Here is a 26,339-nt window from a genome sequence, read left to right as displayed (position 1 = left end):
TTATGACTACATACCACAAACCGATCCAGTTTCCTTATTAAGCCATTCCTGATGGTTTGCAACTGTGTTGATATCACACTGAGCACAGAGATGTCGATACGATTGAACTCGTCGAAGCATCCCCAGGCACCGCACTGGACCAAGCCAGAGAGTATAGTGCCCACTGCCCGGTAATCCATGCCCTCGCCGCAATTGGTGACCACACAAAGGAGACCCATGGCCTTGGCCAGATCCTTGACCGTCTCCGTTTTACCCGTTCCAGCTGGTCCAGCAGGAGCACCACCCAGATTCATGAGCAGCGCTTGGGTGATGGTTAAGTAAATACGATCCGTGAGGGGTGTTATAACCAGGCGACCATTAAGACCCATGTACTCGTAACCGAAGTCGAAGCTTCCGGAGCACTGGAGCACATGCAGATTATCGTAGAACTTAATCCAGTAGAAACGCAGCTGACTTTCCCAGCTGAATTCGCTGGCATCCAGGACATTGTCTCGCACAAAGTTGTCAATAATATCCCTTGCATGGACATCCACTGTGCACTGGGCCTTGAACTTGAGTCGATCGTTGCGGGAGAGATTGGAGCGCACCTTAAGGACCAGCTCCTCGATCTGATAGTTGTTTTTGCCAAGGAAATCCTTCATGGCCCGCATGTTGCCATGATTTTGGGCCTGGTCGAAGGCCTCCTCCACCTCTGCCGTCCACCAGACTTGACTCGCAGCCAGCCCAACCATTCCCTGGTAGTTCATTAGCCAGTCGGGCCTGCGGACACAACAAAGTCGAAATCGAAAGTGCCCAATGACTGTCAATTTAATACAATTGGCCATAAATATGCCAGGCCATGCGCCCCACGGCTTAAACAAAATAATAAATCGCGCGAAATGACAAAATTATACAGTCGCGACCGGAATGGGAACTGGATGAGAGTCGGAGCAGTTGACTTCCCGCAATGTAAATCGCCGGCCATAAAAGGAATTGGCTGCCGAAGTGTCACTCTGGTACCCACCCAGGACTCACTCTGCCTTCCCCACCAGAAGGATACGAAAAGGAAGCGGAAGGACAGGGGCATTAAATATGTTTTATGCCCAGCTGACGGTAGCACTTACCTTGAAATTTGCAGATCTGTGCCAAAGTCGTAGATGGCCGTCTTGTTTATGAAGCGGTTGGAGCGGCGCATTTCGTCCAGGACATCGTTCATCCAGTACTCCACGCGTCCCGCTGCCCGTGCTGTTATTCATCGCACCCGGAGGAGGAAGAAGCAGGCGAAAAGAAAAGACAATAACCGCATAAATAAACCCCAGTTGCCAATATCAATAAGTGTTATACAACAAACAATAAAGCAACAACAATGGCAGTAAGAACAGAGGAGCAATCATCCCCAGCTTGGCTGATGGGCCCATGCCGATGCCCAAGCCCATGCCCATGTCAATGCGCCACGATGCCAACTGCGACTGGCTTCAAATTAATTAAAAGAAATTGGCCAGCCGGCAGGCAGCAGACAATATTGCCATAAAAAAGTTCAATTTTAAAATTGGCAATCAGTGCGTGGATGCTGGATTGCCCCGAATCCGTTTCCCGAACGGAATGGAGCAGTACCTACCAGAGTGCCGGAACTCCATGACCTCGCCCTCGCTGGAAATCATGCCGGTAACAATCGTCTGGCTGCCCTCCTTGACCAAGCGCAACGACTTGATATTGTCGTACATCTGAAAATTGAAAAATCAATGCAAACGAAAAGGGGGCAGGGGGCGGAGGGAAGAAAAAATATATATATTATTTATAAGCCAAATAAATTCATAAAAATTTACCACGGCTCAAGCGTCCCAAAACGAAACGAAACGAAACGAGACCAGAGCCGTGCATGTGTTGCAGAAATTGGCGTAATTTCCGCCATGGACATTGGCCAGAACGAATAAACAGTGACATTAACTTTTATGGCAAGACTCTATGGTATATACATACATACATATATGTATATACACACACGCGCCCTGTTGTACATAAAAATAATGTCGCTGGCAGTTTGGCAAATCTGTTGTTGTCACCACCAAAAGGGCAGCACACCCACCAACTTGAAACCAGATACGGAACCCAAACCGAACCCACCCGATACCCACCTTAATGATGTGGTTCTGCACTGCAGATGGCTCACTGCTGCCCAGGATGGAGAGCAGCTCATCGGTGGATATGAAATAGAAACGCGGAAAAATGCGACGCTTCGAGTCCAAATATTCGTTTAACGACTTCTGACAATTTTCCAAGCCAATGCCCAGGCCCTGTATTTCCACTAAGCGACCGGGTACTGTGCAGAATGGCACCACTAACGGATTTTTGGCACAATCGACCATGATCTGCAATGGAAGATGGAGAGAAAGATGTAGTAGGGAACTGGGAGCAGGAGGCAGGATCCAGAACGCGACATCGCCAGTCGGGGCAGTAAATTATTATGAAAGGCAATGAGCGCAACGACCAACCCAAATACAATCAAACATATTAGACGGAAGTGGGAATGGTTATGGTGTATGATATATGGCATCTAGTATACTCTACATATACAATATAATTTTAGTCTTTAGTAAGTACCAAATTAGTAAGCATTTTACTCGTGTTTCTAAAATACTAACGTTTCTGTAATACTTATACTTAAAACCCATCCAAGAATGCAAACTTTGTTGCTTCAAAATGTGAAACAAACGCATGGTAATACTTAAATTGTGTAAAGTAATTTTAATCCGGAGTGGCACTACAGCCCGAACTGAAGGATCTTAATTCGGTCAATTCAAGTAGGAGGCCCTACCAATGGAGAGAGTATGGAACTCAACACGAATGTCGAGAGCAAATCAAAATAATAAATCATTTCACAAATGGCATCAAATATGGCGGCAAATGTTGCAAATGAAACGTAAAGCAAACGAAGGAGGGAATCAAGTGGTTGGCAAGGTTAAGTGAAGTTAAGCGCCAAACACAAACACAAATCTATCCTCCCACACACGCCCACTTGCACACCGGGAACGGGGAGAAAGCCGGTAGTCGGTAGTGGAAGGTGAAAGTGCTTGGCATTTGTAAACACTGTTCGGGCTAACGCTGCGTATGTGTAATGTGCTACGGCTACTGTGATATCCTGGGATATCCTAACGTATTTCGGTGTGTGTGCGGCTACACAATTACGCATACACAATAGCAGTCGTTTGCATGCGTATTATGTTTACCGTTAAGTAAGGAGTCGCCATACTGTCGGCACACATTAAATCAACTCAAATAAATTGTAGGCAGACACTAAGTGTGCGTTCCAAATAACCCAATAGCTACATAACCAGGACCAGCAAATACCACGGATTACTCACCCTGCGATACGACTTGTCAATGTCATCGAATTTCCGCGCCTCCTCCGGCAGCTGGGTACGAATGTCGCCGCCAATGAATATGCCCTCCAGATAGAGCCACTTGCGCTGCACTACCAACCACTCGTCGATGATCTCCGAGATGAGGGCCAAGGTACGCTCCCATTTGTTCACCGTCTCCAGAAAGGGTCCAATAAACCTGGTGATATACAAATTAATATAACAATAGCTAAGATTGCGTGTGATACTCACTGACTGGCTCCCATCGACTGGAGATTCATGGCATTATCCTCGAGTATCTGCATGATCTCGTCCACCGGACCCAGCACCCAACCCCGATCATCTGATCCCTTGAAGTGCTTGAAGGTCTTGAAGGCCATCGAGGCCCAGGTCTCGATGACAGCCTGGACACCCCGTTCGATTTGCAACTCCTTGATGGCATTGGTTAGGATCTGCTCGGCGATCTCCTGGTACTTGTGCAGCTGCATTGCGAACATGTTCTCCAGCGTGAATCGGGCCGGTGACATGTCGAAGTACTGACCCGTCTTCTCCATCAACTGCAGCCAGTGGCGCTCCCTGAGAGCCTCGTGTTTGAGGCTAACCATGAGCGGCACGGTGCCCTTGAACTGCTTCATGTGGATCTCCAGCTGGACGCCAACGGGCAGGGTGCGCACCTGGAAACGAAAACGAAAAGTTCCCATTGGTTAGCGAGGTGTGGATGGTTAGTTAGCTGGCTGAAAATCAGCTGAAACAATAGTGTGGTTGTTGCCTGTGGTTGCCCCCATTGAATTATGACGAACGCGCGTCCTGCGGCCAGTGGTTTCTGGTCTCGGTTATGTTTTAGCTACCAACTTCCATCGTTCCCATCATTGCCATTGCTGTTGGCCAAAAAGCGCAGTCTGTTTGCACGCCGGGCTGCCGTCCGTTTGTTTGCACATGCAAAATGCACGACACTCCGGACCATTCAGGACATAAATTGAAATAGCAACAACAGGAGCAACAGCAGCAATGCAGCTACACTGTCAACAAGTCGATGGACAGGACGAGGGGTAGGGGTTTGAGTGTCGGAGGGAGATGACATGGACAGGCCGCTGGCATTTTAATTATTTTCAATATTGAACAAATTGATTTACATTTTAGGACGCTGATTATGTAGAGCCTTTCAGTAGTTGCTGCTTTGGGGACTGGTAGCCGAAATTATGCGCGATAAAACTGCAGTAAAATATGTGCGTGTCGAATGATTATATTCAAATTTGTTTGCACCCACTACGCTGTTTATATTAATCGCGGTGCTTTTGAAATATTTGCCATACTAATCTTCTATCCGCCGGAGTTATGATGCCAGAAAGCCAACCCCACCTAGAATGGCCACCGATGCTTTGGGCCGCCCCATTCGGTGGTGCCACGCCCTCTTCATTTGTATGGTCGATGGGCGAAAAGTTTTGGCTGCAACAAACTTTTAGCCCGGCCAGCGAAATTCCTCAAAAACTTGTTAGTGAAGTAAATAAATCAATTTGTCATAATCAGTTTAGGTGCAAAATTTTGTCGCTGCAAGGCGTGGCCAGAAAATTCTCATTTCTTGTTTAACTAAAGCTTTGGGGAAACCTCATGGAAGGCCATAGGTATGAAAAAAGGAAATACCTAGCAAACGAATGTAATGGGTTTCCCCCATCGCACGCTTTTGAACGCAAGCCGAGTGGAAGCACCAGATTTTTCTAATATTCTGAGATTTTCTTTTGAGTTATTCGAATAGCCCGACATGCTTGAGCGTAAAAGTGGCATCATAAGACGCCTTTCACAGTGAGTTCACTGTTCAAAAGTATTTTGCTTTTGTTGTTTCAAGGCGTCCTGTAATTTTATGAAAATCCAAGCAGGCCGAAAAACTTTGTTTAATTGGCAAAGTTTGCCGCGCCCCGGAGAAAAAGCTTACCGCCTTGGTAAATTTCCGGAACTCCTTCAGATAGCTCTCGACGCCCTCGGTCAGTACATTGGGATCCAGATCGGCCCACAAGGTCTTGCCCCATCCTTCGCGAGCGTATTTCTGCGCCTTGTATAGTTTGTACAGCTGCCAGAGTGAATGGGGTTTGAAAATATCCGATGAACAAGTAAGGATATTTATTATTCAGAATACCCTACCTGCTGCAGTCCCTCAAACTCGGTTTGCACCCGCGCAAACTCATGGTAATCAACCATGGCCATGTCGAACAGTCGCTCTGCATTGGCCAGCTCCTCGCGTCTCGATTCGCGTTCGGCTATTTTCTGGCCATACGGATCCATTAGGCGCACTCCTCGCTCCAGTTCGGCGCCCACGGAGCCGGGTCCGTTCTCGTCGTAATCCTTGATAAACTCGGCCAACTGTCAAGTAAATGAAAAAAGGTTAGTGCAGCACAAAGTAGCAGTGGCACTGGGAATGGGTGGTCTCTGACCCACCCAGCCACCACATCCGTCTGTCTTGCGCTCTAATTCAAATGATAAACACTTCAAGTTAATTCATTTTACGCTGACGACAGCAGCGACGTCGCCGCTAACAATTGACAATAATGGTTGGGCGCGCGGAAAAATCCAATTAAAATGCCATTGAAAGGAAATAATAATGGGAGGAAACAAAACAGAATTGCAGAAAATGAACGCAAAATAGCGGAAATGCAAAGTCGACAGCGCAGCCTCAGCTTCAGAATCAGCCTCAGCCCTAATCCCATTGCCACAACTCGAAAAGGAAGGACCTCCGGGGGACTTCCTTTTCCTCCTCTCCGACAACTTACATCATCGCAGAACTCATCGATTTCGACGGAAGTCATGTCGGCGAATTTCTGCTTAATTGGTTGTAGCTTCTCGTAGCGATACAGGGCCGATAGGAAGAGCCTCTTCCAGCGCTTCTCCAGGTGATGGGCCATCAGCATGTCCTCGTAGGGGAACTGGAATGGCAGAGGTGAATTAAACTGCGGATCGAAATATATGCAAATGCACATAAAAATTAAGCAGTGCCCTTCAATTATGGCTGAGTGCAAATAATAATCATGAAAAGTGCCGAAATTCACTAACGACCAGCGAAGCGTGGTGTTCCACCTCTTCTGCCTACCCCCTCTCCCCTTCTTTTTTTTAAACAACATCCAACAGTCCACAAGCCGAAGTGGAAAAAACTATAGCATAGCTTTCAGGGCCGCCACCGCATAAATTTTCATTTGGCCTTTCCCGGCAATTGCAACGCCAATACATACAGGTAAGGTCATAACTGTAGCTAACAGAGTATCTAAATTGCATATTCTTTACAGCGATCACGAATTTTCATTATTTATATTTTGTAAAAGTTTACATTTCGAAAGAAAAGCATTGAAAATTCTTTTAAAGTCTTTAAAACGTAAATTATATTTTAAGCTGGATTGAAATATATTACCATTTCATGGCGAACATCCAAAGAGCTACTCTCTTATCCACAGCTGTATATGTATTACACTGTGCCAGTGTGCGGGCGTATGCATTCATTCGTTCATTAATTTATATAAAATGCAAGTTAATTCCTTTTTGTCTGGCCAAAGCTAAGCGACGTCGCCGCCGCAACGGAATGCCATCAATAAATGAACGGACCGAAGCGAAGCGGAGCGAGCGGATACCGAAATGGCCAGCACACAGACACAGATTCGGATACGCAGCATTGGCCGGGCCCGGATCCTAATCTGGACTATGGAGCATGGACTCTGGCACGGATAGTCCTGTTGCTGCTGCAGCTGCATTTACGTAACCATTTGTGCGGTGGCTGCGCCAAAAAGCGGAAAGCGATTTCCAAATGGTCCTGGCCAGACCGACCGCCGAATATGCATATGTAAACAGAAATAGAAACAGTGACAGTAGCCTCAGTGCAGCTCTGCTGGGATTTCGATGGGATTTTTGTAAAACTGCTCATTTGAATACACAAATAAGCGCGCCATGGTTGGCAGACTTAAGTAACTTTCATTAAACGGAGGGGATGTGCCCAATTCAGAAGGATTGGATTAAAATGAGAAGCTCGCGAAAAATCTGAGCAAAATATTTAAAGACGATTCTTACCATAATTTTGTGTTCGCTAAGAATGGTGAAGGTCTCCTGCATTTCGTGGATTTTCTGCTCGTTGGTCAACGTCGACGACTGCACCGTGCCAATCGTGGTCATGACCAGCTTGAAGTCCTCCAGCTCGCGTGTGGTCTTGTTCAGATTCAGGCTAAGGGTCTGCCACAGATTTGCACAGATTAGGAGGGTTGTTTGAAAGGGATGTGTTTGTGGAATCTTGGAGAATCAGGACTCACTTTGACTTCGTTACGCATTGCCCTCATGTTATCGTTGACATGGCGCAACAGCTCCTCGCCCAGTGTGGTGCACCAGTCCTGGGCATGTTGCGTTATGCTCGCCAGCAAGGGCTCCAAATTTATGCGCACACACTTGATGTCCTGGAACTTGCGGGTGTTGGCCAGTGTTTCCACAATGGACGAGTAAAATGTAAATTTCTCATCGATTTCGATGAGCGTCACCTGTTTTTCCAAGAACTTCTGGCAGATGAAACTCTTCTCGAAGGCCCACAGATTGAAGTACTTTCGGAATCTTTGGCATAAAGTGCATTAATTGGGATTTTTTTTCATTTTTCATTCCACAAACAAAGCAATTACTTACTGCGACACAAATCCCCTGGCTTCGTTCGCCACTCTAGAAGCCAAATCGTGTATGTTTATGACCAGATCCACAATGGATCTTATCTGGATTACGTCCTCATAGTACGTGTAATTGTACTTGAACTGTTTGCCCATTTCCACCAGTGGACAGGCTATGCAGGTTCCGGTCATCCAACGGGTGAAAATTCTCAACCTGGATATATAGTCCTTAGTGGCAGTCACAATGGTGTTCTGCAGCTCCTGAACCGAAGGCTCAAGGACGATTTCTGACATCAGGAGAACAGCGTTCACCTCAAACATCGGTTTATTTGAGAGCAGGCGGTTGATATAGCATTTTAAATTCTGATACGTCATGCTAAAAATGGAATTAATAGGTTAACTAATAAGGAATCTATTGAAGAAGAGAACTACTTACTCAACAATACACTTGAATGTCTCTCCTTCCCAATACTCGTAGTAGGTTTTCATCCGGTCCGACCTTCCAGAAAATGTGCCCAACACCAAGCTCTCCAGCTTGACTAATACCGGGCCCAGGGAGTCGTAAAGCTTCTTCATTTGGGCTGCCTTTCGATTGCGCGATGCCTCTAAGAGTTCGAAATATCCCTGACATGGATATATGCCGGATCCACAGGCTTGCTCTGCCTTTTCATCCGCCGGAACGTCTTTTTCGACCGAAAACATCGTTATAGTTTCCCCAGTGACCGATTTGAATCTTTGGGACGGGTTCTTCCTATCTTGTAGATACGATTCGCCAGAGGATCTAGATGTATCCTCAACTTTAAGTTCATCATCAAGGTTGAACAAATTGAAACTCTTAATCATATCGATACGAGAGCGCAGATCCAGGCGAATAAAATTGATTTGGGATACTATAGAGGTCAGTTTGCGCAGCTGTGAATTGATTTGATCACAGAATTTGCCTATATTGAACGAAGTCCAAGTGTATCGACCCACGCCCATTTGGATAAAGAGTTCAGTGTCGTAGATGTGGCCGCGTAGGAAGATCACCTCTGACATGGACAGGTTGTTGATAATTGACCTATACCTGTCAACGACCTCGGTCATCCTTTCATAATCCTTGAAGAGCAGGTCCTTTTTCATAATCGCAGTACGCAAGACTGCGGGAAGTGTAAAGCCAAGATGCTCAAACTGCTGAGCTTCAAACAGGACATCGAAGACATCGCGCTTCAGATTGACGACAAAATCCATGTCATATTCGATAAGTGTTTTCTCCCCAACGAGTTCACGCCAAATGGGCAGCAGATATTGGGACTCTGCTCGTTGAAGTACTAAGAGCAGAAAAAACGATATGTCTATACAATTACAATTCTGTTATATCCCAATAACTCACATTCGCAAGTCCTAACACAGTGCCTATCCATTGCCGTAACATCTTTGGGCTTCTTATCCTTGACCATTTTAATAAACGCTGTGCATTCCTGAAGTTGTATATTTGCCTTTCGTGTGTTACTGACCATCCACATGATCATGGCCACCAGCACGGTCAGTCGGTTGATGCGGCACATCAGTTTCTTTTGTGATGTGTCACCCACTAGCAAGCCCTCGTTCTCCGATTCCGAGCTGATTTCCGTTCCTGCCGAATCCGCGACGCTGTAGGCACTAAACGCTTCCGATTGCACGGGCATAAGATTTGAAGACTTTACGGGAGTAACCCGCCTATCACTGGTCATTTGCAATTCAGGTCGGGGCTTGGCCTTCAAGGTCTGCACGGCTTCGGAAATATAGGACACTACGGGGACAAAGATTAATTCCTTCTTTTGTAACCTACTGTTCATAAGCCCTACTTGTAGATTCCTTGCATATGCGAATACGCAACACATTGGATCGGTTTGTGGTGTTCACCAAGTACGTGGCGTTCTGTATGAAGTTCTCGAAGAGCACCTTTTCAAACTGGAACATCACAGTCATTAACTCGAAGTACTGCTTAAAAGAGCTGCGCTTTAGGAAGCTGTTCTTGATAGCCGGTTCATCCTCCACCCTCTTGAATGCCAGCACCGAGGTCTTGAGCTTTTTACCTAGCAAGCGGGCCCAGAAGATGGCACTTATTTTGGCCGGCTGGTGCTTGGCCATGGGAGGGGATTTTTTTAATTTCTGGAAAGGCAACCACATTATATGGGGACTACATTTATGAATCACAACAAACCGTGAATACGCGCTCAACTGCGTTTATCTCGGTCACAAAGAATCGCAGTAGGTTCTCATGTTTGGTGGCCACAAACTCCTGTAGAGTGGCTCTGGTGTCTATGTTCATAGCATTGACCACCAAGTCAAGACCCTTCTCAGAGGACAGCAGGGAGTTGATGCTTTGGTCGATCACGTTCTTGGCCTCATTCTCCACATTATCCAGCCGCTTGTTGAACAACTCCAGCGAGTACTCCCAGTTCTCCCAGTTTCCCGGTCTGAACATGTCATAGTCGACGCTCTTGATCAGATCGTCAAGCATGCGATAGACCTTGCGCATCAGGTTGTCCACAATCGAGGGATCCGCAATGCAGGCTTTCAAGCGGTGTCCAAACAGATTCTCATACTGGACGAACACGCGACCCACATAGGCAATGTCCACGGCGACGCGATGGATGTGGTTCACCTCGTTGAAGAGCGCCACTCTGTCGAATTCCCAGCGGGATCCAGCCCCGGAATCCTCGATGTGCTGGCGACTGAGCTTGTAGGCCTGTTTCCAGCAGCGCAGCAAGTTGGCACAGTTGGTGGCCGTCTCGTAGGTGTAGGTCGCTGAGTACCTGTCCATGAGATAAATAATATTTTAGTTCAAAATAATGCTACTTATTAGTCCATCGATCTGAAAAAATAACGGTTTAATATCGCAAGGAACTTGATTCATGCAATGTGATGATCCAGCGCGTCACGCGCTCATCTCTAGTTCACAAGTAAAAGTTGCGCACTGCACTTTGCAAATTTACTCACTTGAATATGTTCTCAAAGTTGATGATGCTCTTCACCTTCTGGACGAACACATTCGAGATCTGGCAGAGCAGGACCTGCATCTCGGGATCACGGCAATAGTGGCTGGACATGGTCCAGATGTGGCGTAGCCCAACCATGATGTTGGGGATCTGGAGCACCACCATCTTAAAGCTCTCATAGCTTCGTACTTTCTGGTGAGTAGATAAAGAAATTCAAAACTATTAGTACTTTCACTGATAAGCTTTAAGGTTAGGTTACGGTTACAATTAAGATAAGTAAGCAACAATAAATTCAGAAAGACTACGAAAATTAAGCACTGTAAGGTTTCGGTTCCGAAAGGAACACGCCTCTTGAGCGAACCACTAGTTCCAAGCCGAAATCAAATTTCCAGTTTTAGCGTTGCCACTTTTTTAAAATGCATAATTTCCATTTTAAAATAAGTTTTTTAGTTTCCAACGTCTTGGATCTGGTATGTATTTGAAAAGTGTACTTGTCCTATAAGCTATTCGATGCAAGTAATTCCTTTTTCCTGCTGTAAAAAGTGGAACTGTGAAACTCACCTCCAGGTAATCTATGATGGTACCTAAGTAGTCAGAGTTTTCCTTGGCCAACTTGAAGCGAGCCTCAGTCTTTTCGACAACAGCTTGCCACTCATCAAGTACTGGGGATTTATCATCAGTCAGACGCTGTAGAACAGCTACCACAAACTCGGTCTTTAACTGCTCCAAAGTTCCGTAGAGTTCCACCTCCATTTTGTGCCAGTAGCGGTGCTCGGCCATTGGAGTAAAATCGTCTAATTTGGCATCCGTAAGCGTCTTCATTGTCTTCTTGAGGTACTTGATCCAACCGTCGACCACTTCTTCCAGCTGCTGCTGGGTGTATGTTATCACCAGGTCCAGTCTTTTTGGATCGACAGGCACCCTAATGATGGCGTCCTCGAATTCGGTTGCCTCCTGACCGGGCAGAATGTACGACGACGGCAGACTAAAGGCCCATACAATGTGATTGATGGTCCACGTTATTTCACTCTGGAACTCCTCGATCTCCTTGAGTAGCCGCCTCTGGATGGGCGTGATGCGTGGCGGCGTGGCTTCTTCGGCAGCGTGTTCCGCCTCTACTTTGGCCTTCGTCTCATTGAGCATCTTTTCCCATCGTTGACCAATCGTCAGCTTTTCGACTTTTATCTCCACTGTAAAGAATTATTGGGTAAGTAACTCCTCGTGTATATAAATAGAAATAAAAGATTCTTAATAAGTCTAGACCAAGTATTTCTGAGAACTAAGTAAGATATGTAACTAGACTGAGCTTCCCTTGAAGCATCTATTCACCTTCCTCTTCGGAGGACGACAAATGGGCTTCAACTTTGTGGGCGTCAGCTTCTTCTTCCTCCTCCGTGGGCTCAGCGTCCGTTTTCTTGGCCTTCGCCTTTTTGGCCGCCGCCTCCTTCTCCTTCATTTTCCTGGGAGGAGTGGCAAATAAACAAACAAACACAATTAACGGCCGGCCAGTATGCAAAATTAACACAAAGCGTAATGAAAGGCTACCGATAAGCAAAATGAGCAACAAATACAAAGCGTAACAAAGGCTACTCCGCTGGAAGTGGACGAGGATATGGCCACGAACCCAACTCCAGCACCTCCTGCGTTGGCATTTTTTAATCTGCATGACAGAAAGGGGCAAAAAAAAAATGTTAAAACAAAAAAGATGCCCGAAATGAAAGGGGGAAAATTTAACTGTGGCGGTCAAGTGGCATTCGCGAGGCGGCAATGAAAGGCCAATGCAAGGATGAATGAGGCTCGCCAGGAAGTGCCATAAATGCTGCCTGCCAAACAAATGGAAAATGGCCAGAAGACAACAACCCAACGACACCGACGACAACGGAGTACGGCGCCGTTGATGGTAGCATGAAATCCGATTAAAAATAAAAATTTCTTATCGGATGCGCTGTAATTTATGTGCGAAAAGGGTTCTGTGCACCAGGATCGGGAAAAGGAGCATAAAAAAGGGGAGCAACGGCAACTGTGGCCGATGGTAACCAGCGATAAGCGCAAAACAAAGGCAAACAGAAAATTTGCACCAAAAAAAATCGGAGAAAAAAAACTCGAATGGGTTGGTTGAAAGAAAGGCAGCATTCACAATCGGAGCCCAGTCACTCCTCCACTCCAGCAGCAGCAGTAGCACCAGTAGCATCAGCTTGAAACCAATAAACCCAGGCCCGATTTTTCCCCAGAAGCCAGCAGAGCAGCGAATGCCACACCCTGGCTGCCTTTGTTAAAAGTTAAATACTTTTGTTGTTTAAGCGCTCTCAAACGAAATTCCGATGGTTTGGATAGCTCCAATAGACCCGGGCCCGATTCCTTGGCCTCGCTGGATATATCCTCGCCGGTCTCTCCTGCAGGGCCGCCCGCTCCTCCGCCCCCAGATCCGCCGGCCTGCCCCTCATAACTGTCCATTTGCTGGCTATCCGCTGTGGCCGGTTCGCGAAATTGAAATTGAATGGCGCTCTTGTAAACCTGATTTTGGGGCGAAAAAAAGAAAATAGAGCCCACATGTACAATGGAATCAAAGATGGAGTGCCCGGATATTGGAGGCCGCGTTGTTCAGGGCCTGCGGTCTGTGTAGACTTTCTAATTGATTCGCCCCGTTCGCCATTCGCCGAAAACTGATTTGCAGGCAAAAATTTTCCAATTTATTTTCATGCAAAGCTAATAATATGAAAGCCCACTCGCTGCCGACTTTGTGGACCGCAGAATTCACAAGGCCGAAGTCTTGGCTGGCATGGCAGTCTAATGGAAACCGCAGCCCATTTTGGAGCTATGATGAAGCAATTTGCGTTGGCGGTCAACGCTTAAGGCTCGGTTCAGTGGGCGTGATGCCCCACCCATCAAGTCAACCAAGTCACCCAATCCACCCGCTATCCTCACAGCTCCAAGGTGGTGCAGTGGAGCGGAAAAATCTTGCGGCACAGCGGGCATTTTGATAGATGACTGCCTTGTTTCGGGAATTAATTACAATTCGTCACAACATTTTGTTTTGCGGTCGGAGAGCGGACTTCGGGATGAAAAGACAAGCGGACGGAAGGACGAACGAGTCGTTGAAACAATGCTGGATCGGCCTTAAAGTCCTTGATTGATTGAACAACGGTTTATGGTGTGTGAAATGAGCGAATCGGGTGCAAGTTTGAGTGATTTTGGTTTGGTGATGCGTCTCTTAATGTCCGATTACGGATGGCAGCTCAGCAGTACGGTTCTCTCAGACTTACCAGGTTCAAGTCATCCCTCAGCGAGTTGATGAGTGACCCTCGAACGGTGCCTAGCAGAAAGTAAAGGGGCATTTGGGCAAAGCAGGCCGATACGTCACTGAAGTTTGCTAAAAGGACATAAAAGTTTACAACTTACAGGGATGCATGAGTGCGTAGTAGAATAATAATATAGTGTAAAGGTAAGACCTAATGTATTTCATATTTAATATATAAATTAGTTAATGTACTCACGTATCTCCCTCCGGTTTTTTCGCACGATGTATATGTACTTAATCTTCGGATCCAAGTCACAGGACTCCATCCTTCCAAAATGGCAGTGCACTTGTGGGGTTTTCACGTACGCCGGGACAAGTTTCTGTAATTTTAGGCGACATTACTATCTAGTACTATGTTCTATCACATCAAATTCAGGGAGTTGAGCCATTTTCAATTAGGAATCTCCCAAACACTCCATGTGCCTTTCAATTAGGGTGCTCACCTTCACTTCCACGTAGACGGGTACATAAGTGGCTTTCTTCTTCCTAAATTTGCTTCCTTTTGGGAGAAGGAGGTGGAACATTTGGGGAAGTGCATTAGTAAGGGGACGAAATGGGCGTGTCAGAAGCGAGTAAGCGAATGCAGCGCCGCGATTACGATTGTGATTGAGATTGATGGGGTGGAACAAAGTGCAGCGGGCGGAATTTGCATTGTGGCAAGTTGCGCGCTTCCATTTAAATGCAATGAATGAGCCGGCGAAACTTTGCTCTTATCTTTGCACCAGGCAATGGGAAATCAAATGAGTCGGTTGGGTGGAATAGTGGCTGCGTCGGAATGGCTGATTCAAATTAAAAGTTACAAAAGAAATGAATTTTAGCCGGGCAAACGAAAATGAGGCCCTTAAATATTTATGATGTGAAGTGGGCGGCGCAAATCAAAGTGTGGACCAAGATTTTCGTTTGATATCAAGTTGGACGGGCTACAAATTTATGCATCGCCAAAATGGGGAAAATAAAGGAGGAAAAACTGAAACTTTTAAATTAAAATCTTTGGACAGTAACAAAGGAAACTCAAGTAATGCATCCATCTTATTTACCGTTTTCCGTATCGGAGCTGGCTGAAAATATGGTTTTTATGTGGTTACAGAGAGATAATTGTAAAAGTTTAATCATAAGGCAGATATTCCTTTTTCTTCAGTTTAGAACTAACCCAAAAAATCCAAATATTATGTAGTTCTGACTTACGTCTGGATCGAGCTGAGCTCTTGCCACTCCCAGCCACGGTTGCCTCCTCCTCGCCCTCCAACTCGCCTTCTACCTCGGCATCTGTGGTTTCACCACCAGTGTTGACCTCTTCGACGGCCTCTTGATCACCACCGGCTGGTGCCGCTGCATCCTGGCCAGCTTTCTTGCGTCCCTTTCCGGCTGCTCCTGCCGATGCACCTGCTTTGCCGGCGGACTTTCCGCCCGCCATCCGGGCATCGCCCTTCTTTTTGCCCTTGCCTTTTTTGTCGGGAACTGTGGGTGGTGGGCGCGGCACCTCCTCCAGCACGGTAATCTCCTCCTCGATGAGTTTGTCGTAGAAGGTGCGCCAGAAGAACAACACCACGAAATCCAAATCGTTTTGGGTCTCGTAACGTCGCTGGAAAAAATTCTCCACGGCAGGCATATTTTTGCTGATCGTTGCATTCACATACTTGGGTTCAAAAACTCCCAGCATATTGGACATAATCGTCTTCAGCCAGACGATACGGGGTTCAACGTTGTTAAGGGACTCTGCCGTGGCATCGGCACTGTCTGAGGTGGATTCAAATTGCGTTTGTGACATGGTGGTCGTCGCTTATTTGAATAGGTTCTTGAAGTTGGGCGGTGGAGTGGGTTTCCGATGTGAGTGGGTTTTGGGTCCCTTGCTTGCTCTCTTTTGGTTGTTTGGCTGCCACGTCGGCGTCTTCGCGCGGCTGAACATCAAACGTTTGCCTTGATTTCGCAGGATTTCTCGTTACAAACAGGATCTCTCGTCCTCCCACTTGGATGCCAACTTGGTGGATGCCCAACCACCTTTCCGTTTTTGTTGTTCTTTCAATCAATTTCAGCTGCCTCGCTGTGCAGTTTGGTTTCGCTTCCGCCACAGAGTGCTGGTGTATTTACTCCCGGGCGTCTGAAAATCCTTTTGTGTATCCCAGGACAACAGTTGCGGCTGCAGCTACGGCAATGGCCAATGCCAGCCGTCTAAAAACCAAATATGGAATGCCTTGAAATGTTGTCTTTGGGCCACACTGTTCAGATATACAGGTACACAATTTGTTAACGGCGTTTGATGAAAGTTATTTCCATTTCCCTGACGAAAATATAGCAGGGCTGCTTTGATTAAAGCTGTCGAATAATAATAACGACGTTGCTTAAATTGTTTATGCTGCTTGTTTTGATTCCATTTCCCGGCTATGTTGCTGGTTGCCTTGACTAGCTGTTGTTAGGGCAACCCAATCCTACCCAACTCAGCCCAGTCCAACTATCCCCAACCCATCCGATTTAATGTAATTTCTGGTACCCCCCTTCCGGTTACCTGTCAGCCGCACTTGCAACATGCAACAGTCGAATAGCAATGCCAGAGCATTGTGGGCCCTTTGAATGCACCAACGCAACACAACACATCCCAACCAATCCCCTGCCAAGTTATAGAGCTCACGCCGTTGCGTAAACAAAACACGCAGCCCTGACTTAATGGCTATGCACATTAGCAACGTGCCAGGGACTTTCCCAGTTGCCAGGTCTCCGGGTCCAGGTCAAGTAGCCCCGTAGCCCCCTTGGCTCCTGGGAAGCGGCGGACGTGGAACGATGGCCACGCTCAATAAGTGTATGGGACCATAAATGGAAATATTTACTCGGCACCGTCAACACGGCAAAGTGAGTTGAGTGAGGCTGTGGGTTAAGTAAGTGCAAGTGCAAAAGTCAACTTTGCCCGGATCTCAAATTGCCTAACAACCGACTGCCAGGCTCTTTGACGACTTCACTTAAAGTGCATGTGCCGTTGCTACCATAAAAGTTGCGCAATCAAACTTCGCAGCCACTTCAATGGGCTTGAGGAATCAGTTCCATGGGATGTCATCGATTTTTCATTAATACCTGGATTTTACCTAATTTCCGCAGGCCTTGAATTTTGATTATCTCGCTAATGTGATTTTTATTTTAGACTGTCTAAGGTACACCGCAAAAAATAAAATAAGATAAGGACATTCTTGTAGATGAGTGCAATCAGTTTACTAGTGTAAATTGTTGGCATACAAAGTGGCATACATATATCATGAAAATGTTCTACTTTCGTCCTGTGGGTGTCTTCCAGGAGAGGCGATTCCTGTGAATGGTCAACCTCGGCTTTTTAAACTGTGCGAGCCCACGGCGATCTTCAATTATCGATGAAGTAGTGTAGAACATGATGTGGTCAACCTTGTAGTACTTCGTCATCCCCATAAATTCTAAAGTGCTTATTATGTCCTCCTCGCGGAAGCCAGTCGCTTTGCTCAGCTCTTCGATGGTCACCAGGTCCGGTGATGAGTGGTGCCTCAGCAGATTGAGGAGGATGTGGCCCCAATAGCTGAGGTAACAAAGTCTGGCAACTTTCGACAGCGGCTTCTTGGGACCTCCGATGCATGCCTCCCTGCGAGAGATCTCGTAGCTCAGATCAATCAACAACTTTCCGTATCCCTTGCGCATATAGGGCGGTAAAACAAGGATGCAATTCAGGTTGATATTCAGCATAGTCTTCTCCCTGGCGAAGTAACCTGCAAAGTGCTCGCCATCCTTGTCCTTCAAACACAGGATATAAAACAAGAACGAACTCGAGCTGTAAAGAATTTTCTTGTTTTCCAGAAAGAGCTTTGACATTAGGCAGAGGCACTGGCAATACAGCTGCTCCTTATGGCCATCGACCTCGTAGATATAAATATTGTCTTTTCGGTATAACAAGCTGCCCGGCGGACACCTCTTCTTGCAATCGTATAGGTGGTAGGAGTAACTTTTCCGCAAGCACATGTATTTTAGGCAGAATTCACAAACGTAAATGGTGGTCGCCTTGTCGTTTATTACAGGATAGGGACTGGAAGACGTGGTCTCGATCTCGTAACGCCCAAATTGCACCTTTTCGATGTTTCTTATGACTTTCACTTTCGCGTCCTCTTTCTCTTTCTGGACATCACTTTTTTCATTATCTATTGTCTCCTGGCGCTGGCGATCATCCACATTGCTACTGGCATTAGTGTGTAATAAAGAAATCATATTAGGTTCCTTGACGCCTTCCAATTGCTTCTTCGGTGTAGCCCCTATTCTTTGAGCTTCGATGCACGATCCAGTAATGGTTTTAGTTTCCTGAATGTTTTTTTGAAGAGATGAATCGTTCTGAAGCTGGGATTTCCCCATTTCGGACTTAGAAGCACTTTGGCCTAAACCGCGAGTCGCGGAGGATTCCTTGGCATTAGTCTGAAGAGTGGCAAAAAAAAAATAAATTATCAGCAGTTTTTCATTCCTCATATGATATTCTTTGACCAGTATTGTTCTTACCAATTGCAGGGCTCTCGGAATGTCCGGCAATTTCGAACTTATCCCGTCCTGATCGCCCAACGGCTGATACTTTAAATGGTCACCTGATCTGTTTTCCTTGTCCATTTGTCAATTCCTATTGCGAATTTCACCCTTTTTAGAAAGCGTGGTTTTTCACTAGTGATGACACATTTAGCTTGATATCGATTAGTGATATCAATAATGAAACGATAAAGTTTGTTGTCAAAAAATCGAATCATCTAAGGAAGCACCAATATCAAAGCATTAAAGTTATTTTTAAATTTTAATTCCAATTTAACTTTCTGAACATATATTGAGCAAAAATATATATTATACAATAAGTTGTATACATTTTTTTCAGTGAGAAAACATTTCGGGATATAATCTCAGTCCTACGCCACACCCTGCTACCTTGATCTATCGAAGACGCCAGTGCAGGGACAACCCGGCTCAATACTAATTAAAATAAATGAACATTTACGTCGTCACAGCAGGTGGATGTGAGGGCGAGAGGCCAGGAGACCGGGCGAAAGATTAGGTGACGAGCCCGGGCCAACGGGAGACATCATTAAAATGCATGGTTCAAACGGTGCGTATACTTAATATAGATTGGATTGAGAGTGTGTGGATGGCGGGATGGGGGGGGGGGGGGGGTTCTAGCAGGATGGAAAGCTCCTGGATGAGTTGGCTCCTTTTGCTACAGCATTCGCTTGCGGTGGCTGTAATCTTTATGCGCCATGTTTTTATTTGTATTTATTATTGCGTTTGCGGAGAGCAGAGTAGCGAAGAGCACACTTTGTTTGCAGGTGAAATATTCCACGCATCCAGCGAAATGAGAATTTATTGACTTCACTCTGCATATGTGCGTGTGTCTGTGTGTGTGTGCCTTTTCTATAAGAGTCTCTGTTTGCGTACACGTAAAAATATTATAGCGATTTGATATATAGCTTTGTGCTGCAAAATATCTATGCGCTGCAGAAATATAAAAATGTCATGTCTCTACTAGAGAATATTACACAAAAATGATTAAAATTATATACATACTTCGAATCTCATTAAAATCAAACACTTTTTATTGCTGTGCTGCTTCGTTTCCGCTTGAAACGTGCCCCCACTGCATATTTATCTACGTCACACAAGTTTGATAAACACAACCATGGCTTCGAGACAACTCGAACGTCTGTTTGCATTTGTGCTTAATAACTTTTAAATGATGCGGGGAATGCCTTTGAAAACGAAGTCAACTGAAAGGAGGTTCCTGGGCCCCGGAGTCATACTCCCTAATTAGAGCCGTAGAGTCGTAGGTGTGTGCAGAACTATTCAAACAGGCCAAAGAAGTCGAGCTAACTTGAAGCTTAAATATTTTTAATAAAAATTCTTTTGTTATTTCGATATGTTTAAAGCACAGCACAGCTTCTTGTTAATGTATATATACATATACAATATTCTAATCCCAGCTTAATTTCACGCCTCCAAGCTTTTTGGTTCCTTGTTATTACTCGATACCATCAGTCTTATAAAAATATTAAGGCCAATGTTTGGGCTGGTAGCTCTGGATCGATACCTATTAGCCCTTGACCTGTACGGTGAAGATAAGCGCTGGGCTCCCAATGGGCTTTGCGAAACGGTTTCCATGGGGCCACGTAGTGTTGGGTGGGTTTGGACGGGCTTTTGTTTAGCCAGCTGAACATTTGGAAAATGGTTACAAACAGTTTTGAATGCCCATAATTGATGCAGGAGGAGCATGCCCAGAGCCCGGCAATCGCACTTCAATATGCATGCCAGTGTGCACTGAATACCCAGTTCCAAGTTACCATCCGGTTGGAATCAAACCAAGTGTGGTCAGGCGTCTCTGCTGGGCTGCCGGATGCAAAGCCGGAATAGTGGTCGGTCGGGTTGCGTTAATTAATAAACTGGGCCTACTTTAAGACGACGCCTGCGTTGGCCAATTGCCATGGCATCCATGCAGTCGGGCAACTAGGCAACTAGGCAGTCGAGCCGTAACCGCAACAACTTCAATGCAGTTTTGTCTGCCACAAAGCCGAATTTCAGTAACTGGCAGAGATTGCATCCTTTGCGGATACTTAACGAGTCGACGCCTGAGGAACGGTCCAATCCCAAACTGATGCCCTCAAAGCCGTATAATTGGCCAGCGATGCGCCATCATCGCCGGCATGGACTCGATCGATTCCTTTGAGCATTAGCCAAATGCCGCATTTTTGAAGTAATAAAGCACAGGTCAATCTCAGTTGTGGTTGCAGCCATATCAAATCGCACGAGTCCACAGGAATTTGGAAGCTATTTGTGCCACTAGCAGTATGTTAATATAACACACAAGTGATGCTCAAAACAGGCTCTTCGTTAGCCAATTCCAGCTGAGTTAATCAACTTTAACTGCACCTTCATATACTAGGGATGCCTTTAGTTGATAAAGGTTTGTTAATTAGATTTTGATTCGTTTGTTGCTTTTCTTTCCCGCGAATTCATTGAACCCAAGTTTTGCAACGACTTGTGTGACCATTTGGCTTGGTTACCCTCGTTCTGAATCATTTGGAATGCCCTTTAGTGCGCAGGCTAATTAACATAGTCTGATTGCTGAGTCAGTTCCATTTACGTCTGTTAAAATCCTTCTGAAAATGGAAAAGTTTTGAGAAAAAATGTAGCGTTGTCTTCAACAATATTATTCAACATTTTAGCCACCACCCAGCCACCTCATTCGCATAAGCAAAGTCAAGTTTTTGGCCAGAGTTGCAAAGTTTTTTGACTGGCTCAAGTTTTATCATATTTTTGCACAGGCAAATCTCAGCGAATAAGTCTCCGTTGCTCCGACTCTCGGTTCAATTTGCATACAGAGTTCGAGCATTATTTTTATTTACCTGATTCAGCGCTGATTTATGATTTTATCGTGAAAAATGCAGAGCTGCGGCGGACGAAGGACTACGAAGACGACAAGGACGTGGACGTGGATGTGGTGGAGAGCGAAGCTCACGGAAAGTCAATTGAAATGCAAACGTGGCCAGTGGTTGCCTTCCGGTGTCCGCGTTGCTGGGTGTCCGGGTGTTCGGAAGTGGATCCCAAGCTCCTCCTCCTGCCTCCATTGTTTGTGTGCACCATTGCGTTTGGCCATAACTCAAAGCTTGAGCTTTGTTGCCCACCAATTGCTCGGGCGTCACGTGTTTTCATTTGGCGCCTCTCGTTCTCGCAAGGACGCCTTGTGCCAAGTGCTCGGGGAAATTGTCACGTCACAGGAAGTTGCAGGCGACGTCATTGACTCATAAATAAAGTTAGAGCTACATGAAGAAGTACGCTGCTGCTGGTGAGGATTCGAGCAACCAATTGCTTTGATACAATTTCGAACGAGCATCGGACAACGGATGTGCCACGAATGCAATCCAAGGATCTCAGCTTTGTTCTCTGTCTGGTGATCCAAACCATAATCTTACTCTTAGAAAATGATTTGATCGAAAGTTAGGGCCACTGCAGATTTGGTCTGACCCTTAAATGGGCACAGCTTTCTCGTTAATTGAGGACGAATTTTATTTGCCATGAACTCTCCTATATGCAGGTACCTTTTTATGTATATGTGTCCTGAAATACTGGCACCATTCGCACAGTTAAACACGTCAATATGTTATGACTGTTGTTTGTGAGTGAGTGAACCAGGAGTCAGGTGCGTAAATGCTCCGGGGGGGCTGTCAGTCACGGCTGCCAGCGGCATCTTCTCAAGAATTCTCGATTTTGGGGGGCGGGTGGTGTGGCGTGTCCTGGCCAGCAAAGTGCGCGGCAGCCGTCATGTGGCTGTTTCATTAAAATATGCAAGCAATATTGCGGCATAAAAACACACGAAATTATACAAAAGCCGGGCAAACGAACGCCCACACACGCGGCACGATGTCAGGGTGAATTTTTCATAATTTCCAGCGTTCGAGAAGGAGGCAGGCAAAAATATTTCAATATTTAACAGACGCAGCAGCGAAGGCTCGCGCTACGTTTGCTCCTGTTTTCGCTGCAGTTGTCAGCCAGCATGGCTAGTATGAAGTGGTTAAGGGGTGGAGAGGAGGAGGGAAAAGGGATACGGAGGGCAGGACGGGAGAGGCGGACAACCAACACATTGAAAGCGCATTTATTTGTCACTTGTCAACCGGCCCAACGTCGCATCCTGGTCCAACTGGCATTTTATAATTCCCCAACGTTTTCCTGGCCCCTCCTTGCCAGGACTCGTTGAGAAATGTCTCTTGATTGTCGCTCACACTCTCATACAGCGAAAGAAATAAGGTCTACCTCACTTATTCACACAGAATATTAGTCTTGCCTTAGTAGTTTTATTGTAACTATATTCTTACATATCGATTACTTAAAAAATACGTTTGCAACTATTATGACTTCACTTAAAAATCTTTATTGAACACCTGATTCTTTATAAAATATTTGTTACAGTGCATTTGGACACTTAATGTGGTTTGGGGGCTGGACAAGGCAAGGGCTGAACTTTTATTAATTACCTGCATGTGGCGGACAGCGGTCGCGCGGCGGTCTGTAGGCGGTATGTCCGTCTGTCTGTCTGCTTGCCATTTTGTGGCGCACGCGGCGTATGAGTTATATGCCGGGGACACTGGAGCGTCGAAGGCTGTTTTCATTTAATTTCATGTTTCAATTTTCAAGCAATTAACGCATAAAAGGCCGAACACTGGCTGCCTTGCCCAAATAATTGACCAAGATGGAAAACAGTCAGCTGCAATTTCATATGCAAATGGCTTCGGGTGTGGGGCGAGAAAATACAAAAAATACAACGAAAAAAAAAACCGAGATGGTTAGCAGTTGGTGGAAATGCATTTCCCCAATGGCATGAAAAGAGTGGGTGCTTGAATGGTGGGTGGGCCGTCTGTTTTTTCTAATAAATGAAGTGAAAATGTTTTCAGCAAACAAATTTATGAGGCGTGCAGCATCGAAATTATGATAAAAGATTGAAGTGTGCGCATGTGAGCGTTGCCTTGGCTCCTGTCTCTGTGTGTGTGTGTCTGTGTTCGAGTGTTTGTATATAAAGCAAATATGCGCAAATTCGTGTTCTGGCGAAGTAAAGCAGAATGAAGCGCCGAACCAAAAGTGGCGCGTACTCAAACGTAAAATGTTTGTTTGCGGCCGTTGAAGGGGTTCCGGGGAAAGCAAGCCCCCATGGTACCGAAACACCCCTTGGTATGTGCACACATCAATCACAGTTGCCAGAGCCAACGAAAAAAAAAATTAAATAAAAAGAATGAAAATGCCAGTGAGAATTTTCGGGAATCTAAGGATGCATGTGTCTGTATCTGTATCTGTACATTCATAACTACAGCAGAGTGGCAAAATAAATATGGGACGTAGTCACATAGTCATAGTCACACACACACAGACGAAGCCACGCTAATTTCCGTCACGTTGCGCACACAAAGGAGCGGCAAGGCACGTGAGGAAACCGAAAAATATATGCACCGCAAAAAATGACAAAGCATTATCGGTTCCCCATCGAAATCCTACATAGTTCTTTTTGAATTCTTCTAGTTCTTCTTCTTCTAGTTCTTAGTTCTTCTAAAACACGTAAAAGCACAATTATGCATACGTCCATCATTACCTATCCAAAAGGGTTTTAGTTTTTTGTCCAGAAGGAGCCAGAAATATGCAATTCTACATGTAGTATACTTTAAAACAGCCTTATCCCATATAATTTCTAAATACTATATAATAACAACCTAATTTTGAATGCGATACAGATATTTTTCCTCCATGTATCCATGGTGCAAAAGTCGTCTTGCTCCTTTCCGCAAAAGATATGTGGCAGAAGGCAAGAGAACGGCTGAAAAAGTGGGAAAGGCAGCGGACATCGAGTGCATTGAGTGCTGTAACAAGCGTGTAGCCTTCTTTTTTGGGCCAAAAGCTGCAGCTGCGTGTATCAGGTGGCATCAGCAGTCACCTTGACTTCCACATGAATGGCGAAAAGTGCGGCACAAAAGAAAAGTCAGTGGAAATGTTGAACATGTCAGAACAGGGAATATTTTGATGCTCAGCAGAAAGCAGGCTATTTCCGGTTCGGGTTGGCGCTATGATCGACTAAAGTTTTCAATTAGCTTTACGGCTAAAACCAAAAACTCTCTCTCTCGGCTGAAAATTTGCTTTATTTGGCCATTATCCAGGAATCTAACTGGTTTCTGTTTCTGCTTCTGATTCGGGGCGCACCATGCAAATTGAATTGCATATGGCCACTCCGCCAGAGGAGGAACTTTTCCACTTTTACTTTGATGAATGTTTCCAGCCAAGTCGCCTCGATAGTAACTGCACACAAGTATGTGCTGCGATGGCTGGGCCGAAAACTTACTTTCGAGAGCCTCAAAAATAGCACAAAACACGCTTTAAGTTTGGCCAACTTTAATGATAGCAAACTAAATGCCAGGTAAACGAGTTTGCCCAGCAAGTTAAACACCTATAAAAATACAACTTTCATTTACGAACATCAACGACAAGGGTTCGAAGGCGGCATGTAAAACAATTTCGGGCTTCTGGGCGTTACTCTTTGCCAACTGGTGAAGCGTGCAGCGTGTAAACGAGAGCTGGGAGTGAGGAATCCAGTGACTTTCAGCTGTGATTTTCAACTTAATTAATTAAAAGCAAATTAAAAGTTTTAATCTCTGCGCTACAAATTGTTGCTGCAGAAAGGGCTTCTCTGGCAGCCAAAAAAGTGCCTACAACATCATTTCGAGTGGGAGTGGCGTGGAGTGGAAGTTGAAGAAGCCTTCACTGATGAGCAAAAATAATAAACTGTTGCCGAGTTGCTCTTGTTGTTCTCGGAATCTGAAAACAATCAGGGGGAGTGGAGTACGGCTCCGCCAGCAACAAAAGAGTTAGCCCGAAATAAAAGGGTTCATTTGGGGTTGGAACTTCTTCGTTGAAAACATGGGTTTGAGTAGATGCTTGGTTTCATAAGCCAGTGTAAGCAGATTTTATCTTAATTCAACGCAAAATTAACAAATTTTCAAGCCAAACAACGGCTGACAAGACAAGTAAAGTCAATTTGCTTAAACGATTGGTTCGGAATTTCCCCCCTCGGCGGTAGATCCACTCCACCTTTTAATGTTCCATCAGTAGACACAGGCCAAAATAACTGTTTATTTGCTAGTTTTCAATCCAGAACTTTATTGCTCGAAGCTCCTTGATTTGATCAATGGCCCCGAATCAAAGCCAAATGGAATGCACGTAGCTTTGGCATTATGGCACAGCCATCGCCATCACCTTCTGCCACTGCATCTCAGCCATCCGGGGGATGCTGCTAAACGTCACTGGCTGAATTTATGATGCAATGTCGACTCCGAGAGCTGCATTCATCACGTTCCCGTCAGCTGCATGTCCAAGGCGTCGGATGGTTGTCATAAAAGATGCTCATCACCAGTTTTCGGGTGCCTTCTTTTCGCAAAAATGATGCCATAAAGCGTTTGAGCCCGAACCCCGTCCGCATCTCTGCGGCCATCACGACTAAGCCATGAATATATATTGTATTCTCGGCGAAAATCTGTTTCTTTCGCTAATTGCAGGGCCATAAATCTATAGGCTGTCTCGATTTGAGGGCGTGGCCGGCAGTGTCTTGTTTTGCATTTGGAAA

At 45.6% G+C, this 26,339-nt stretch overlaps 2 protein-coding genes across 4 annotated transcripts in view; both read right to left on the bottom strand.

Annotated features, from left to right (window-relative positions):
* Dhc98D (Dynein heavy chain at 89D) overlaps positions 1-16,516 on the bottom strand; it is a 32,446-nt gene extending 15,930 nt beyond the window's left edge. The window contains exons 1-25 of one of the 3 annotated variants that reach the window (NM_079817.3): positions 15,404-16,516; positions 15,256-15,276; positions 14,662-14,717; positions 14,415-14,538; positions 14,184-14,290; positions 13,208-13,434; positions 12,250-12,380; positions 11,482-12,110; positions 10,922-11,112; positions 10,143-10,737; positions 9,784-10,090; positions 9,330-9,728; positions 8,394-9,267; positions 7,980-8,333; positions 7,619-7,910; positions 7,383-7,541; positions 6,101-6,253; positions 5,475-5,693; positions 5,269-5,403; positions 3,591-4,012; positions 3,342-3,537; positions 2,115-2,348; positions 1,598-1,703; positions 1,104-1,224; positions 15-759 (exon numbers count right to left, since the gene is read on the bottom strand). In NM_079817.3, the coding sequence (NP_524541.3) occupies positions 15-759; positions 1,104-1,224; positions 1,598-1,703; positions 2,115-2,348; positions 3,342-3,537; positions 3,591-4,012; positions 5,269-5,403; positions 5,475-5,693; positions 6,101-6,253; positions 7,383-7,541; positions 7,619-7,910; positions 7,980-8,333; positions 8,394-9,267; positions 9,330-9,728; positions 9,784-10,090; positions 10,143-10,737; positions 10,922-11,112; positions 11,482-12,110; positions 12,250-12,380; positions 13,208-13,434; positions 14,184-14,290; positions 14,415-14,538; positions 14,662-14,717; positions 15,256-15,276; positions 15,404-15,986 (7,380 nt within the window). In that variant the 5' untranslated portion in view covers positions 15,987-16,516. Of the gene's footprint in view, positions 1-14; positions 760-1,103; positions 1,225-1,597; positions 1,704-2,114; positions 2,349-3,341; positions 3,538-3,590; positions 4,013-5,268; positions 5,404-5,474; positions 5,694-6,100; positions 6,254-7,382; positions 7,542-7,618; positions 7,911-7,979; positions 8,334-8,393; positions 9,268-9,329; positions 9,729-9,783; positions 10,091-10,142; positions 10,738-10,921; positions 11,113-11,238; positions 11,308-11,481; positions 12,111-12,249; positions 12,381-13,207; positions 13,435-14,183; positions 14,291-14,414; positions 14,539-14,661; positions 14,718-15,255; positions 15,277-15,403 lie in introns of those variants that run through there. The other 2 variants (NM_001170288.1, NM_001276107.1) reach the window with 2 other exon arrangements.
* Positions 16,517-17,406: 890 nt separating this feature from the next.
* CG1894 (uncharacterized protein) lies at positions 17,407-18,912 on the bottom strand. Its single transcript, NM_143363.3, has 2 exons — positions 18,713-18,912; positions 17,407-18,631 (listed from the first exon to the last, which is right to left on the bottom strand). The coding sequence occupies exons 1-2, from the start codon at positions 18,815-18,817 to the stop codon at positions 17,471-17,473; spliced, it is 1,266 nt and encodes a 421-aa protein (NP_651620.1). The 5' UTR covers positions 18,818-18,912; the 3' UTR covers positions 17,407-17,470.
* Positions 18,913-26,339: the final 7,427 nt, after the last annotated feature.

The sequence above is a fragment of the Drosophila melanogaster genome, chromosome 3R (assembly GCF_000001215.4).
Source record: "Drosophila melanogaster chromosome 3R".
Taxonomy (NCBI): domain Eukaryota; kingdom Metazoa; phylum Arthropoda; class Insecta; order Diptera; family Drosophilidae; genus Drosophila; species Drosophila melanogaster.
Note: the sequence above shows the minus strand (reverse complement) of the source record. Positions and strands in the feature narration are given on the sequence as shown.

What these genes read in the sequence shown, in the direction of transcription:
- CG1894 (NM_143363.3), bottom strand. Translation starts at nt 18,817, where the DNA reads ATGGACAAGGAAAACAGATCAGGTGACCATTTAAAGTATCAGCCGTTG. An exon ending in TTCCGAGAGCCCTGCAATTG is followed by an intron (nt 18,632 to 18,712) that starts GTAAGAACAATA and finishes GCCACTCTTCAG; the next exon opens with ACTAATGCCAAGGAATCCTC.